Source organism: Abramis brama (assembly GCF_963993115.1).
Source record: "Abramis brama genome assembly, chromosome: 11".
In the NCBI taxonomy this organism is placed as follows: domain Eukaryota; kingdom Metazoa; phylum Chordata; class Actinopteri; order Cypriniformes; family Leuciscidae; genus Abramis; species Abramis brama.
The window spans coordinates 7975621-7990356 of NC_139973.1; the positions used below are offsets into that span (position 1 = coordinate 7975621).

General features: G+C 39.2%; 1 protein-coding gene across 1 annotated transcript; it reads left to right on the forward strand.

Moving 5' to 3' along the window:
• The first annotated feature begins 1645 nt into the window (after positions 1 to 1645).
• epha2a (eph receptor A2 a) lies at positions 1646 to 14381 on the forward strand. The gene is made up of 17 exons (XM_084129138.1): positions 1646 to 1794; positions 2084 to 2151; positions 3829 to 4492; positions 8602 to 8757; positions 9502 to 9834; positions 10159 to 10286; positions 10590 to 10767; positions 10933 to 11035; positions 11255 to 11310; positions 11487 to 11612; positions 11812 to 11997; positions 12112 to 12173; positions 12265 to 12474; positions 12568 to 12717; positions 13029 to 13222; positions 13326 to 13481; positions 13603 to 14381. Exons 1-17 carry the CDS (start codon positions 1710 to 1712, stop codon positions 13709 to 13711), a joined length of 2964 nt encoding a protein of 987 aa, XP_083985264.1. The 5' UTR covers positions 1646 to 1709; the 3' UTR covers positions 13712 to 14381.
• Positions 14382 to 14736: the final 355 nt, after the last annotated feature.

Genomic DNA, 14736 nt, shown 5'->3' on the forward strand with positions numbered 1-14736 from the left:
AGATAGCATTCTAATTGGCAGTAAATTTGCAGTGTAATGTATTTTGTAATTTGGTTAGTTGGTGATCTGTATTTAACCTGGGGTTTTGCTAGACAGGTTTGGCAGACACCTCATATGTGAACACAACCCTAAAGCCAGCTGGCTTTTAGTATTGCTTTCTCGAATGATCTTAGGAATGAAGGGTCTGGTTGTTGCTTTGACTTGTATGAATTTTATGCTTGTATTGTTCTTTCTGGATTTTTATTACAACACTGCTGTCTTCTCTAGAGCTTCTTATTGAACTCATTTAATAACTGCTGAACTTTACAGAGTTATTGAATTGAACTTAATCAACACTGAATTAACTTCAAATGAAATTGTCTCATATTTGATTAATTGTGCATAACTGAACAGTATTTTCCTGTTTTTCAACAATCTGTATTGTTCAAAGTGCTATAAATAAAGTTGATTTGACTTGACTTGCATTGATTTTATAGTTTTAAGCCAACTTTTTGTCAGCTTTATCTCCTGTTTATAATAAAATATTTGAGTGCAGACTTTTTTTTGCATTTATGTATTGGAGACACAAATGCTTTGGAAAGGTTTTGCTGATATATCAGGGTTTATGTCTAGTTTTAACGTTTATGCAAGTCTTGATTTTGTTCAGAGCGCTGCCACATAAATCCCTGGTTGAGTTTGTCTAGAATTAAAGCTGAGGTCTTTCATTCATTGTCTGTCTAATGAATATTCATAGTTGCTCTCACAATGCAGGCAGCCTCCAAAGCTCTTGAGAAGAAATCAGCTTGTGTTTGACTGCAGGTCAAGGGACTCTGACAGACTGCGGCACAATGGAGACTTGACTCAAGCATTCCTCTGCGTTGCCTGGCGAAGCTTTTGTTTGCCGTATTTCTCTGTCTACATATTCATACTTCTTTAACTCATTAGTAGTTATTCATTCATTGAGGCAAATCCACTTGACCCCTTCTCTCACTTGTCATGGGAATAAAATAGTGATGGTTGATTTACTAAATATTTGAGTGTGCTTCGGTATGCACAGATCTGTCCCTATAGTACCACATCAATCTATAGTTTTAATTTCAAATGCTTAAAAACATTTTCCTCTTCAACCTGTGCCTGAGCTCTTTAAAAATCCATAAAACATTAGTTATAGGCTATAACTTCATAAAACTATCATCCTGACTATTGCAATTGGACAAGTAGGCCTATATTCTCGATAGATATAACCTCTTAGGTGATTTTTTAAAATATGATATAATTTGTGAAGTATAAATATAATTAACAAAAGTTTTAGTCACTGTCAATAACCATTACTATAATTTTTATCATTTAAGCCTATTGGAGTTCGTGGTGAACTGCATTAACACGAAACTATGCAGTCTGCAAACAAAATTACCTAGATATAGGTTCAAAGGAGGCAAATACAAAAAGCCCTCTCTTTGAACTGATACCGTACCCAATCGTCTAAAATTACTATTGTGTAAATGAACGTGAGCAAACATCCGAAACTCATTGAACAGGTGTGGGGGCCGTCAATCAAAGCGCCCACGCGCACAAGGACACGCCCACCGGCGCCATATACGGAGTGCATTCCAAGGGGCGGAGTCACCTGACTTCCCAAGTTCCCATGAATGAAACCCTCACCACCAGTTCCTTCATGCCGGAGTCGTCGGAGTTTCACTTGGACCAAAAAGTTTAATTTGACAAACAAAATGGACTATCGACGCACTCAGTTTCACTTCTTATTTTTGTATTTATTTGTTAACAACGTATTTATTAAGATTCAGTCAAAAGAACGTAAGTACAAACCGAGATTATTAAATACTTTTTTTTACTCAGAAAACTATATATTTTTCTAACCTTTCACAGTTCTATTTGTTATTACTGTATGATGATACATTAAAAAAATATATTATTTGTGGACAAAAACGTAATGGTTAGATTTTCATAAATATTTCGTAATAGGTTTATAAATACCCCTACAAAATGTACACAATTAAGACATTTGAGCCTGTAACGGACGATTTTAAAATATTCTTTGACATTAATTTTCATGTAGCTTAACTAAATTTTATATGATCCTTAGATTTGCTGCTTGACATGAAGGCTGCCGGAAGTGAATTAGGTTGGTTATCCTGGCCGAATGAAGAAGGGGTAAGTCTTATCAATTTTTCTGTTCTCTGACTGTAAATAAACCATATCTGGCATTAACATCCATGAATAGACTCCATTCAGTTCAGGTTCGTTTATTGTACATACATGCATGAGTCAGTGTCAGTGTCAGTTCGTAGGCTACTTTAAAACACCTATAAAAATGAGTCATATCCTCAGATTAAAAAGCTTTTCCAGCTATTAAAGTTGATACCTGATAACATGAGGCGTTCCCCCCGCCAGCAACAGGCTTAAATAACATCCGAAACCATCTTATTGTGTAATGAAGAATCTTTTATTTTCATTTTATTTATCGAAAATATTAATGTATAAATATAAAAAGCATTGGGACACTTAAAGCCACACTTCATAACGTCATTGTATTAGAACAATGTAACAAACTGGCATTTCGAAGATGCCTCAAGTACAATTTTTAAGCAAAACTTTTCACAAAATTACTATAAATAGTGTAAATTGTAAACATTACTCAGAAACGTTTTATATATTATATAATATATATTTGTATGTGTGTGTATATATTTATGCCTGATCAAACGTTGCATATATATATAGATGTATATATGTGTTTTGTATATGTGTTTTGCACCAGAGTGTCTAAATATAGGACTAAGGAGGAATACGTTTCGGTCAGAGGCTGTTGAGTGCGCAAACCATGTTTCTTCTTTGAATCTTTGGTTTTATAAGAATTCTCCGTGAATTCCTCTTTAGCCACACAAAGACCTCTCCAGAGATGTACCAAGAGCGTTCCACCACTTCCTCTGACCAAGCACAGTCATGCGCTAAAGTGTTTAATTAGTCTTTTAGAGGCTAGTCCTGTCATCTTCCTTCCCTGATGTCGTGAAGGCTTCCATCAGCTCCACTCAGCTGCCGGATCCAAAAAAGCCCTTTGAGGTCGTGCTTATTTTGCCAGCTATTTCAGTACGTTCTGAAGAGTTGAGTCGTAAGGGAGTTCTATCGCGGCAGAGCATGGTGGGAAAGAGGAGAGCAGAGGCCTAATTTTTGTCTCCCACACCCATCTAATGAGATACTTTTACAAAGGTGTGATTCCCACATTCAGTATAATCTTGTTTCAGTCTAACATTTAGGATACTGGAATATTTTAGCCAAGAAAAAGAAAAAATCAAGATCACCATAATTCCCTAGTTGATTCATTATTGAATTGCATACATTGTTTGTATTTAAATATGCAAATGATGCAATGTCTAGTTAAATATGCAGAAAACTGCCTTTAAAGATGTATTTTAATTGTAATCTACAGGCACAAATAGATAAAGTGCAAAAAACTAAACATTTAAAAATGCATTTTGGATGTTTTCTTCACACTAAGCAACACTTTATGAAAAGCCAAGCTGCCCAACATCTCAACATTGACCAGTGTATGAAAAAAACAAACAATGCTTTTGCCTGTAGTGTCTTGCTTTAAAGTTGATTTTTTTTCAATGTTTAAAAAACAACTACAAACAAGTTAATTCTGCTCTAGCATTGGTTAGTGAGTTTAAAGATCCCAACAAGCCTTACTTAACCAATGGCATGAGCTTGGTGTGGGACTATCTGAAAATAAAAGTGAAATACTTCGCCTTAAAAAGTTTTGCACTTCCATATTATGAGAAGATTGTAATAGAATATGCACTCTTTTCTTTCTTTTTCCATTTTTATTAGTGGGAGGTTGTCCAGACGGTGGTGAATGGCTCTCTCCTTTACACCTACAGCGTGTGCAACGTTGCCAGTGACACCGAACAGGAGAACTGGCTTCGTACGACCTTTATCCAGCGTAGGCCCGACGTCTCTCGCGTATCTGTGGAGCTGCGCTTTGTCGTCCGGGACTGCAACACGTTTGGCGGCTCGTCGCCTTCCTGTCGCGAGACTTTTGGCCTCTATCTAGCCGAAACCGACACAGATGTTGGCACAAATTTCCGCAAGGGCCAGTTTCGAAAGGTAGCCACCGTAGCGCCAGACGAGGTAACAGCTGATCGTGGAGGAGGCCGAGCTGATCTCCGGGTGAACGTTGAGACGCGGAGCATCGGGCCACTCTCCAGAAGGGGCTTTTACATTGCCTTCCAGGATTTAGGGGGCTGTGTTGCTCTCTTGGGGCTGAAGGTGTTCTACACCACCTGCCCGGCCATGATGAGAAGCCTGGCCGCCTTCCCTGAGCAGGTGGCATCAGGAGCGCTGGCGGAGGTGGAGGGCACCTGTGTGAAGGACGCAGTGGTGGTTGGAGAAGCTGCTCCTCGAATGTACTGCACCTCTGAGGGAGAGTGGGTTGTTCCTGTGGGCCAGTGTCTCTGTCGAGCGGGATACCAAGCTGTTGGAGATTCTTGCAAAGGTGAGTTTGTGATTTTGATGTTTATTGTTTACCGGAGTTCTTTGCTTCAGCAATAAGTTGAACATTTTCTACTTATCTGATTGTGGTCGACCGAAATAGATTTTTACTTAATGGCCAATTGGAGGTTTCTCTAAAGCAGGGCCATTATCCTAAAAGTGATCTTACAAAAATATTTTAATGCAGATTAAGGAAATTTACCAGTCAGAATCAAGAATTCCAGAGAGCTGCATAAAAATTGTGAAATTTACTTAGAATTAGCCATGAGAACTTTTCAAAAATGCTGAAATCGCATCAAACACAGTATTTATTCAAAATTAACCAAAAAAGCTGAAAGAAAAAGAGAAAAAGAGTTTTAATAATCCTGGTCAATAAGTTGGCCTGCCACTATAATATACTTGACATTACTTTAAGACAATTTGGGAACAACTGTCTTTGTGGGTGGGCAGATGGTAAGTGTGTTGTCGGGTGAGGGTGTGTTCTGGGAAGCTTGAGAGATTTTTGTGGTTGCCACAGAGCTGTCTGAGAAGTTAGTGAGAGGCCAGAAATGTGACTTCAGTCAAATGGAATGTCAGCCGTCTCCACACCCTTTCACCTGCTGGTGTATTATTTCTACATGTGTGTTTAACTCTTCAGGAAGGAAGTGTAAAGATACCAGTCCACCATTGTAAAGGAGTGTATGTACATAGTTACAGTGGTAAGATTTGCATTCATAGGTTTTTAACCATTGGACATTCGCGAATATCTCACATTTGAATAGAAAGGCTTGATAAATGGTGTGTTTGGGTGAAAGGGTTAGTCTTCAATAATGAGTTTAAGTATTAATGTTTTGCATTAGAAAAATAAGATATCAAACTAAGCGCCATCTGCAAATAAATTGCTCTAGATCTTTTCCCAGAACTAACTTTACTTTTATCAGCCAGTAACTTTTAACCAACTAGTCCCAAGGTGATTTTATTTTTATTTTTTATTTTTTTTGTGAATGTATGAATTCATTTCCCTTCAAAGTTGTTTTGGAATGAAAAAAAAAAGGATTATTTTTAAGTTTCGTTCCCAATTAGTTTCAAGGAATTCCCCCAAGGTCATGTTACACTTTTCCCATACCCTCCAACAGCTGATATGACTCAGTGGGCAGAGCTACCATTACCTGAGTTACTTTGTATGTATAAGTGTTACCATGACAATGGCTCACCGCAGATTACAGAGAAGGTTTGGCATGCCCAAGGTCTCTCTGGGGTAGTCATCATATAATTAAAGGTTGGGTTGGACCTCTCCGGACACCTTTTGTATTTGTGGGAAAATGTGGTTTTGAGTAAATGCACTATTTATACTCTACTTTAAAATGTAAAACCAAAGACATTCAGATCTATCCATTGGTAAACACATTGCATACCAACAGCAGGGCATGTTTGTTGAACATACTGTAAAAAAGGAAACCACTGGGAAAACGTTTGCATGAAATCTTTTCAAAAGATCCATAGGAGCCATTAGCAAGGGCAATCTCAGGAAAGTATGTTTCGGAGACCTTGGCCTTTGGCAGCCCTACAGGAACCTGCACCTGAAACGGACGTTGAAGAACATCAAGGGAGTTCAGAATATCTAAAGGTCTTTGGAAAAAGGGCAGATTCCACACATTTCCTTTTATAATGTAGTTTCCAGGAGACGTGCTAAATGTTTTGACACCCTTAGAGGAAGTGTGATGAATGATGACCTGATGAAATAGCTCATGGGAGAGATGTAATGAAATCTGGTATCTGATATCTTGTTATCTTTGATGACATGCTTCAGGAATGAGGAGTACATGTCCAGACATCCCAACCTGTGATTCATTCCATTCTGATTCTGACAGAGCCGTTTTGTCTTCTGTAAATTATTGTTTCACTCTATAATTTGTTCATCCACTCATCTCTTGAAAGACCGTAGTAGTTAACGACCTTTGCCCATGCCTCTTGATTCAACTTAGTTGCTTTTTTTTCTCCATACAGAGTGAAAAGATGCCTCAAAGCATTCAATGTAAAAGGGTTCTTCTTAACCCTAAACAACCCTCGAAACAATGAAGTTGCTGTTGTCATTGTTTTCATGGGAGTTTTACGAGTGGTTTTCTACGTGACTGCTGTTCTGTTCAGCTTATCGCCACCTGCCAGTGTTTGCTTGGGACAATTGTGGTTGGTTGCCCGGCACAGATGGGGGAAGGGATCCCATTTGAAAAGTTTCGGGGGAAACCCAAGTGTTCCAATGTTTTCATTGCTTGTGAATTTGATACGGGCCAAATAATATTATATATTTAATATTTAATCCAGTTTAATTAGCAGTTGGGTGCTTTATTTCTAGTTGTCTGAGATGGGGTTTTCATTGGCCAATAATGATACTGATACCTAAAGAGCAGTGTGGCCGATATAATCACATCTTATTAACAAATTAATGACAGCAAATATGGATGTTTGGTGTATAATTTTTCCCCCCATTATTTCATCACAGCATGAATATTTATAAACCATAGATATTTATAAACATTAAGGGAACATTTTCTTAGAATTTTGACTTGGAAATTGATTGACCTTTTAAACCTTTAGTTTTCTTTAAAAAGCCATCGCATTGCTCTGGCACGTTGTTGAGGACTACTATGTCGGCGAAACTGCTATTCTAACTGTTGACCTTTCCACCCAAAGGGCATTAACTATTCCCTTTGTGTATTGTCCATCAACCAAAGACTTGGAGTCTTATCAGCCCTGCCAATCACTTGTGTCATGCATATTTTAGTGGTTGTGGGAACATATACGTGGCACAAGTACGCAAAATGGCCTTTAGTCACTTTTCCAAACTTTCCTCACTCACTGTTTCTGATGACGCCTTGACTGTCCACCAGCGCAGAATCTCCTTAAATAGTTTCTTAGGGAAATCAGTCAGCCTGACTCGTCAGTGGTGCCATGAGCGAGTCACGCATTACAAAGCGCTTTCTAAACATATTTCACATGAAGTTCCCATGGAAACAGCTGACATATCGAATCAGATTTATTACTCATGGCTTTGGTGAAATTTGGATTCATTGCCGATTTCACGTATGCCACTCTCAATAGACACAAACATGAAGATTAGAGGAATAGAGTGGGAGTTTCCCTCTCTTGTTCTGTCTTCAAATAAAATGCACAAAGAAGGGCTGCTTTTCTTATGCAGACCCCCTCCTATAGACGTCCAGCCTTATACACAGGGCAAATACACAAAACCCAATGTAAAATCCCAGCGGGAGAACTTCTGTCAGCAATCCTCACGCACCCATTCACGCTCACACTCGCACACCTCCCACCGGTCGTCAATCTGAAACTCGGCCCTTTGTTTGAGGTGAGCACTGAGAGACGGGCCCCAGGGGGGACATACTCCCCTCAAAGGAAGTTCCTCGGATCTGTGGAATCTATATTCACAGTGATTTTGCGAGCCAGTGAGTTTCTCATGCCCATTAAAAGTACACCTATCAGAACCGGTCTCTTCTTAAGACTGCATGTGATTCTGAATCACTGCACTCGGTCTTCTTTTGTGGATGATTGTTATATCATCACCCCCACCCCCCCAGTCTCCATTCCTTGTTTCCGGAGTTTCTTTCCTTTGTGTTTGTTATAGCATGTCCTCATCCTTCGGCAGAGGAAGGAAAGGAGGAGAAGAGGAGACCAGAGGGCTTATATTGACGCTTGCAATTCCGACATCCTGTTTTGTCCAACGGACATCCACATGTGCTTCATGTCATTATTTAAAAAAACCCAAAAATCTCTTTCAATGTTTTGGAAGAAGTTGACATTCCAGATGTAATTGTTCATGACAGGGCTGTACAAAAGTTTAGTGACCAGTTTTACTGGTTTTATTCAAAACAGTTGGAGTGTCTTCCGTTTGCATTGTGAAGTGTGATCAGTTTATTGTATCGTTGACTACTTGAATGCCTGTCGGCTGCTAATCTTGATTTGTCTCTTGTTGTGTGCTGTTGTAATGGTGCAGAAAGACTGACCCTCCCTTTATGTGCACAATGGCCTTGAATCTGGATGCATTGTGATGTGAATCTATGTCCTTTTATTATATGTCTCATGATCACCTGTATTTTTTTTCTGCTGTTTTCTTTTCTATAGCTTGTGAACCGGGTTACTACAAGAGCACAGATTCCAGTCAGCCATGTGAAGTGTGTCCAGCTAACACCAAGCGCTCGGGTCGTGAAGCATTGCTGTGCCCCTGCCTGGAGGGCTTCTTCCGGGCCCCAACAGACCCAAATTCTGCTCCTTGCTCTTGTAAGTTTAAATAGATGTTTTTTGTTTTTTGCACTGGATGTTTGATTTTATTAAAGGGAAAGTTCACCCGAAAATTAAAATTATCCCATGATTTACTCACCCTCAAGCCATCCTAAGTGTATATGTCATTCTTCTTTCAGACGAATACAATCAGAGTTATATTAAAAAATGTCCTGGCTCTTCCAAGCTTTATAATGGCAGTGAATGGCCGTTTCTATTTTGAAGTCCATAAAAGTGCATCTATCAATCATAAAGGTGCTCCACATAATAAAGTTAATAAGGCCTTCTGAAGCAAAGCGATGTGTTTGTGTAAGAAAAATATCCATATTTAAAACTTTATAAAGTTAAATAACTAGTCAAACGAACATACGGATTCCACTTAAGTGTAAAGCGCAGATATTTATTATTTAATACTGCTGATATTTATGTTACGCCATGACGCACTACGCTACTTCCGATGTCACAATTTGCGTAAGTTGCGCTTTAGCTGTAAGTTGACCGTTTGGCCATTCACTGCCATTATAAGCTTGGAAGAGCAAGGAATTTTTTTTAATATAACTCAAATTGTATTCGTCTGAAAGAAAAATGTCATTTACACCTTGGATGACTTGAGGGTGAGTAAATCATGGGCTAATTTTAATTTTTGGGTGAACTATCCCTTTAAGAAACTTTCTTGGTTGCTTTTTTCTAAAAAAATTTTTTAAATGCAGCATCTAAACATAATATCATGTTTTGCTCTTCTAGCTCTGCCTAGCCCTCCCCAAGACTTGGTTCACACACCTCTCCTGACAGCGGGGAGTTTGCAACTGACCTGGCGCCCACCGGCAAACACGGGCGGAAGAAGTGACATCACATACAGTGTGGTGTGCGAGCGCTGTGAGAACAGTCTGTGTTCGCTGTGTGGTGGGAGGGTGAGATTTGAGCCTGCGCAGACGGCCTTGAAAGACCCCGAAGTTGTGGTTAGCGAGCTGGAGCCTCATGTGAACTACACATTTACAGTCGAGGCCCAAAACGGCGTTTCCCAGTTCAGTCGAAAGAAAGCCACGGCTGGCATCACAACAGTGCTTCACTTCACAGGTTAGTTAGTTTTAGTTGAAACAATATAAAGCTATTGAGTGACAAGCAATGGTTCTGTCCACAGTGATAGAGAAATACAGCCATTTGCATTTGAAATGTTGCTTCATGAAGCTAAATTTTGTACCAATGAGGTTTCTTCAATCAGTGCACTTCGACCAACAAAATGTCCCATTGCTTGTCACGGATGGACAAGATTAACAGATTAACATGGAGAAGAATTTATCATGCCTTACTTAAGACATTTTGTGCATCAAATGGCATTTACATTTAAATTGAGACATTGTTTTTAGCCAAAATACTGATGATTTGTGCCTTTTTATTCAGATGGCCCGAGGGTGCTGTACCTAAGAGTTGAAGATCGGACCACCAGCAGTCTTACGTTATCCTGGGTCGTGGACCACCATGTGCAAAATCACAACTCCCCCCGTTATGAGCTCATGTACCGCAAGAAGGTGACTATGATATCTGATTTAGTTCACTTAAAATAAAATAAAAAAGAATATCACTTGGGTGGTAGGATAGTATACAACTGTTCAAAACCCTGGAAACCACTGGGCAATGTCCTAAACAATCACACAGAACACCTTAGCATCAACATAGCAATGCCTTGGCATTGTGGAACCGTATCATTTTCTTCAGAATGTTTTTTCAGAAATATTTCTTGCATGCTTTCTCTCTCTCTGTGGCCTTTCCATGTTTTCTTCCTTTACCATTTAAAAATAAACGTTTAATTTCCTCTCCTCATTGTTTTATAGGAGGATCCCAGAGAGTTTGATGTCACCACCTACACTGTTCTGGTTCTGGAGAAGAACTCTGTGCAGATTAATGACCTCTTACCTGCCACAAAGTATGTGTTCCGCGTTCACACCCTGACGGCAGAAGGCCATCCCAGCAGCCACAGCGCAGAGCTTGAATTTGAGACACTGCCTCTCGGTAAGTGCGTGTGAATATGTGCGTGGGCATTACGTGTTAGTCCTTAAATGCTTTCACGTATGAAAGTACGTAACCTTGATGCATTTGTGATAAGCTGTGGGTGGTGCGTGAATGTTTGTCAGTATGAGTAGAGTGAACTTTTTTTTCTTTTTTTCTATCTAACAGCAGAATCTCAGACACAGAGTAGTTCCATGGTTGTCATGGGAGCCATTGCTGGGGGCGGAGTCATGTTGCTGATTGTGGCGGTTATTTTGCTTCTGCACAAAAGGTTAGAGAAGCTATCTCTGCTCTCACTTTTTCCAATCTAAAACAACTTTTTTCCAGACCTCAAAGCAGGATTTCCCAACTTTGCCTTAGTCGCTTCACCCTATGCCTGCCCACACTGTTTACATTCCAGCTTTGAAGTGCAATCATTCTCATTCAAGATATCATCAAGATAGGAGCTTAAATTAACTCTCTAATGTAATGTTGAATGTTCTTTCATCAGGAGGCTGAATTCCCAAGTCCGACGCAGGGTTGATGGAGATTACTTTTCATGTCCAGGTAAGAAAGAAATTGAATTTCTTTTGCATTTGTTGGTATGCATACATGTATTTGGCCTTAAAGTCCAAAGTATACTTTGGTTTCTGCGTACAGTGCATTTGACGCAAATTTCGTCACCACAATCATACAGTGGGTGCCATTTACCCAAAGTTTACACCTACCGTCTCATTTTACAGAGAAACTCCTTCCTTTGAAGACCTACATTGACCCCCATACATATGAAGACCCCTGTGCGGCTGTCCTCAAGTTTGCCAGTGAGATTCACCCTAGTCACATCACCAAGCAGAAAGTCATTGGTGCAGGTCAGTGTTTCTTTAGAATTAATCATATAATGTTATAGTATTTATCAATATTTTGAACTAGCTTTTATTTTAATTTCTTTAGTTTACTTTTAATTTCTTTAGTCATTTTTTTTGTTTTGTTTCTATATATTTAGTTTAGTAAAATTGTACTTTAATTTATATTTTTAATTAACAAATGTATTTCCATAATGCTCCATAGGAGAATTTGGCGAGGTGTACCGTGGTTCTCTGAAGGCACCAGGGCGCTGTGAGGTCGCAGTAGCAATAAAGACTCTGAAGCCAGGCTACACCGAGAAGCAGAGGCAGGACTTCCTTAGTGAAGCCAGCATCATGGGCCAGTTTTCCCATAAGAACATTATCCGTCTGGAGGGTGTTGTCACCAAATGTAAGTATCAAGCTATAAAATCATGTTTCTGGTAACTTTCTTATTCATTTGAAACCCATTCCAAAAAACAGAGCATATTTAACCGGATGTAAAATTCTCTACCTATCATTTCAGTCAAAGATGCCATGATTATCACAGAGTACATGGAGAATGGAGCTCTGGACCAGTATTTGAGGGTATGTCTTGGTCAACGATAGTTTACATTTCCTCTGAATGCACTTGCCAGGATGTAGCAGAATCATTGATGTGTTTCTCTGCGCTCCACAGGATCACGATGGAGACTTTTCCTCTTACCAGTGCGTGGGAATGCTTAATGGCATAGCCGCAGGGATGAAGTACCTCTCAGACATGAACTACGTCCATCGGGACCTCGCAGCTCGCAATGTCCTGGTCAACTGCAACTTGGAGTGTAAAGTCTCAGATTTCGGCCTGTCACGAGTGCTGGAGGACTTTCCCGAGGGAACCTACACCACTACTGTAAGTGATATGAATGCACAGAATCGTTATAAAACTATATAAATTCATGAAAACATAATTTTCATGATTTTGACTCTACTCTTACTCTTTTAGGGAGGAAAAATTCCTATTCGCTGGACTGCACCAGAGGCAATAGCGTACAGGAAGTTCACTTCAGCTAGTGATGTGTGGAGTTTTGGCATTGTCATGTGGGAAGTGATGTCATTTGGAGAAAGACCCTACTGGGATATGAGCAACCATGAGGTATGAGATATTTCTAATTATTTATTAATGCTAATTGCTCATACTTTAGGAGTTTGACATAAATTGGGTGATACAACAAAACAAAAACAATTACCCAAACCATAACTAATGAACAGAAAATGTATTTTCTGTGGGTTTTTATGACTTGAGCCAGGAAATGACAACCTAGTAATGTTCTAAAAACCAGTGAACACCTTAGCAATGTCCTGGCAACCACCCTAGGAATAAATGTTTTAAGCTTTCACTTAAAACGCATTGATGGCCTCTGTGAGCATGAGCTTCATCCATTTTCTTCATACTTTTGATCAAAGGTGATGAAATCCATAAATGAAGGCTTCAGGTTGCCGGCACCGATGTGCTGCCCATCTGCGGTTAATCAGCTGATGCTGCAGTGCTGGACGCAGGACCGCTCCAAACGGCCACACTTTGTTGACATCGTCAACTTGCTCGAGAAGCTGCTTCGCAACCCAGAATCACTCTCAGCCATTGCCAGTATCGACCCACGGTAAGAAACGGTTTACAAAACGCTAATGGTAAATGTTCTAGTGCAGAAAACTATAAAGTTTTATATTGTGCTGGTCAATTAATATCTGTTTTTTTGTCCACAGTGTGTCTATTCGTCTACCCAGCACTAGTGGTTGTGACGGCAACTCCTTCAGGTCAGTGGATGAATGGCTGGAATCCATCAAGATGGCCCAGTACAGAGAAACCTTTGCTCTTGCTGGAATTAAAACTATGGAACAGGTGTTGCACTTGAAAATTGAGTAAGTATGCCTACTTGCATCCATAAAAAGATGACAAAATGAACCAATTATAAAATCTTATGAATTATTGAAACTTTATATGGCCTCATCTAACCTGTTCCTCCTTTTCTTTTTCAAAAAGGGATATTAGTAGTATTGGAGTAAGGCTGCCAGGTCATCAGAAGAGAATAGCATACAGCATTTTGGGCCTGCAAGACCCGACGGGGACCCTGGATCTGTTTGCAGTGTGACAGTGCGGTTGACTGAAGCAGACCTGTTGCAATCGGCAATTTAGCTGGCCCAAAATGGACTGAACAAAGACCAGAATGCCCTCCTCCAATTGAATGACTCCCTTTAAAAATATAAACACTTGATATTTAGTTTCTCCTTCTTTTAAAAAGCTTTTCATTTAACATTTTTACGTGTCAGATGGACCCTTATAATGCACTTTGTGATTCTGTTACTTCTTAAGCCATATTGAATCGCTGCATAAGCACACAGTGGACATATGATGGTCTGTTTTATGTATGATGGTCATAATTTGTGCCATATTGTAACTCCTGCTCAGGTCTGATGATAAGGGTACTATCAAGGGTACAATGATGGTAACCTTAAATATTACTGTAGTGCTCATATGTTGCCATAAAAGTCCACATATTTAACAAAGTTGCCAAATGTGAGGGGTTGAAGTCTGATTAAGGTTGTACAATTACAAATGTAAAAAGTTTAGTAGTAAATGTTCAATGCTAATAGATTTTTGTCAAATTGTTCACAGGCATCCAACTGTTTTGAAAGCTAGCAAAGGATGTTTACATGTCATTTCAGCTCTTTTTGTATTTAATATTTATTTTTTGTATTTATTGTCTGTGTTTGTAAAGAAAATAATGTACTGTATAGTATTAAAATATTTTATAAGTCTCATCCTAAGTCATTTCTTTAGCTTCATGCACCTCACACAAAATTCATGCTCTGACATGCCCTGAAATTACTTGTGCACTAAAGTAATTCATTGTGCTTTCATTTATTTCTATAAATATATAAAACACATTTAATTATCGACTCAGTATATTACTTTACTGATCTAGTTTTCATTTTTCTATTGGTTAATTGGCTCTATACCCAAATGTGGTTTGGAAAGCCATTCACTGAAGTGCAGACAAAGTGTCTCTAACAGTCTTGACTCACTTCAGTCCTTCATTGAAGATGAATGTGTGTGTGTGAAGAGTAATGAATCATAATAATCATGAATTAGCTACCTTAGTAGATCAAGAGGTCC

Coding starts and splice junctions, on each gene's coding strand:
- epha2a (XM_084129138.1), top strand. CDS start 1,710: ATGGACTATCGACGCACTCAGTTTCACTTCTTATTTTTGTATTTATTT. Junction 4,493..8,601: donor TGTTGGAGATTCTTGCAAAG/GTGAGTTTGTGA, acceptor TCTTTTCTATAG/CTTGTGAACCGGGTTACTAC. Junction 11,036..11,254: donor ATTTTGCTTCTGCACAAAAG/GTTAGAGAAGCT, acceptor TTCTTTCATCAG/GAGGCTGAATTCCCAAGTCC.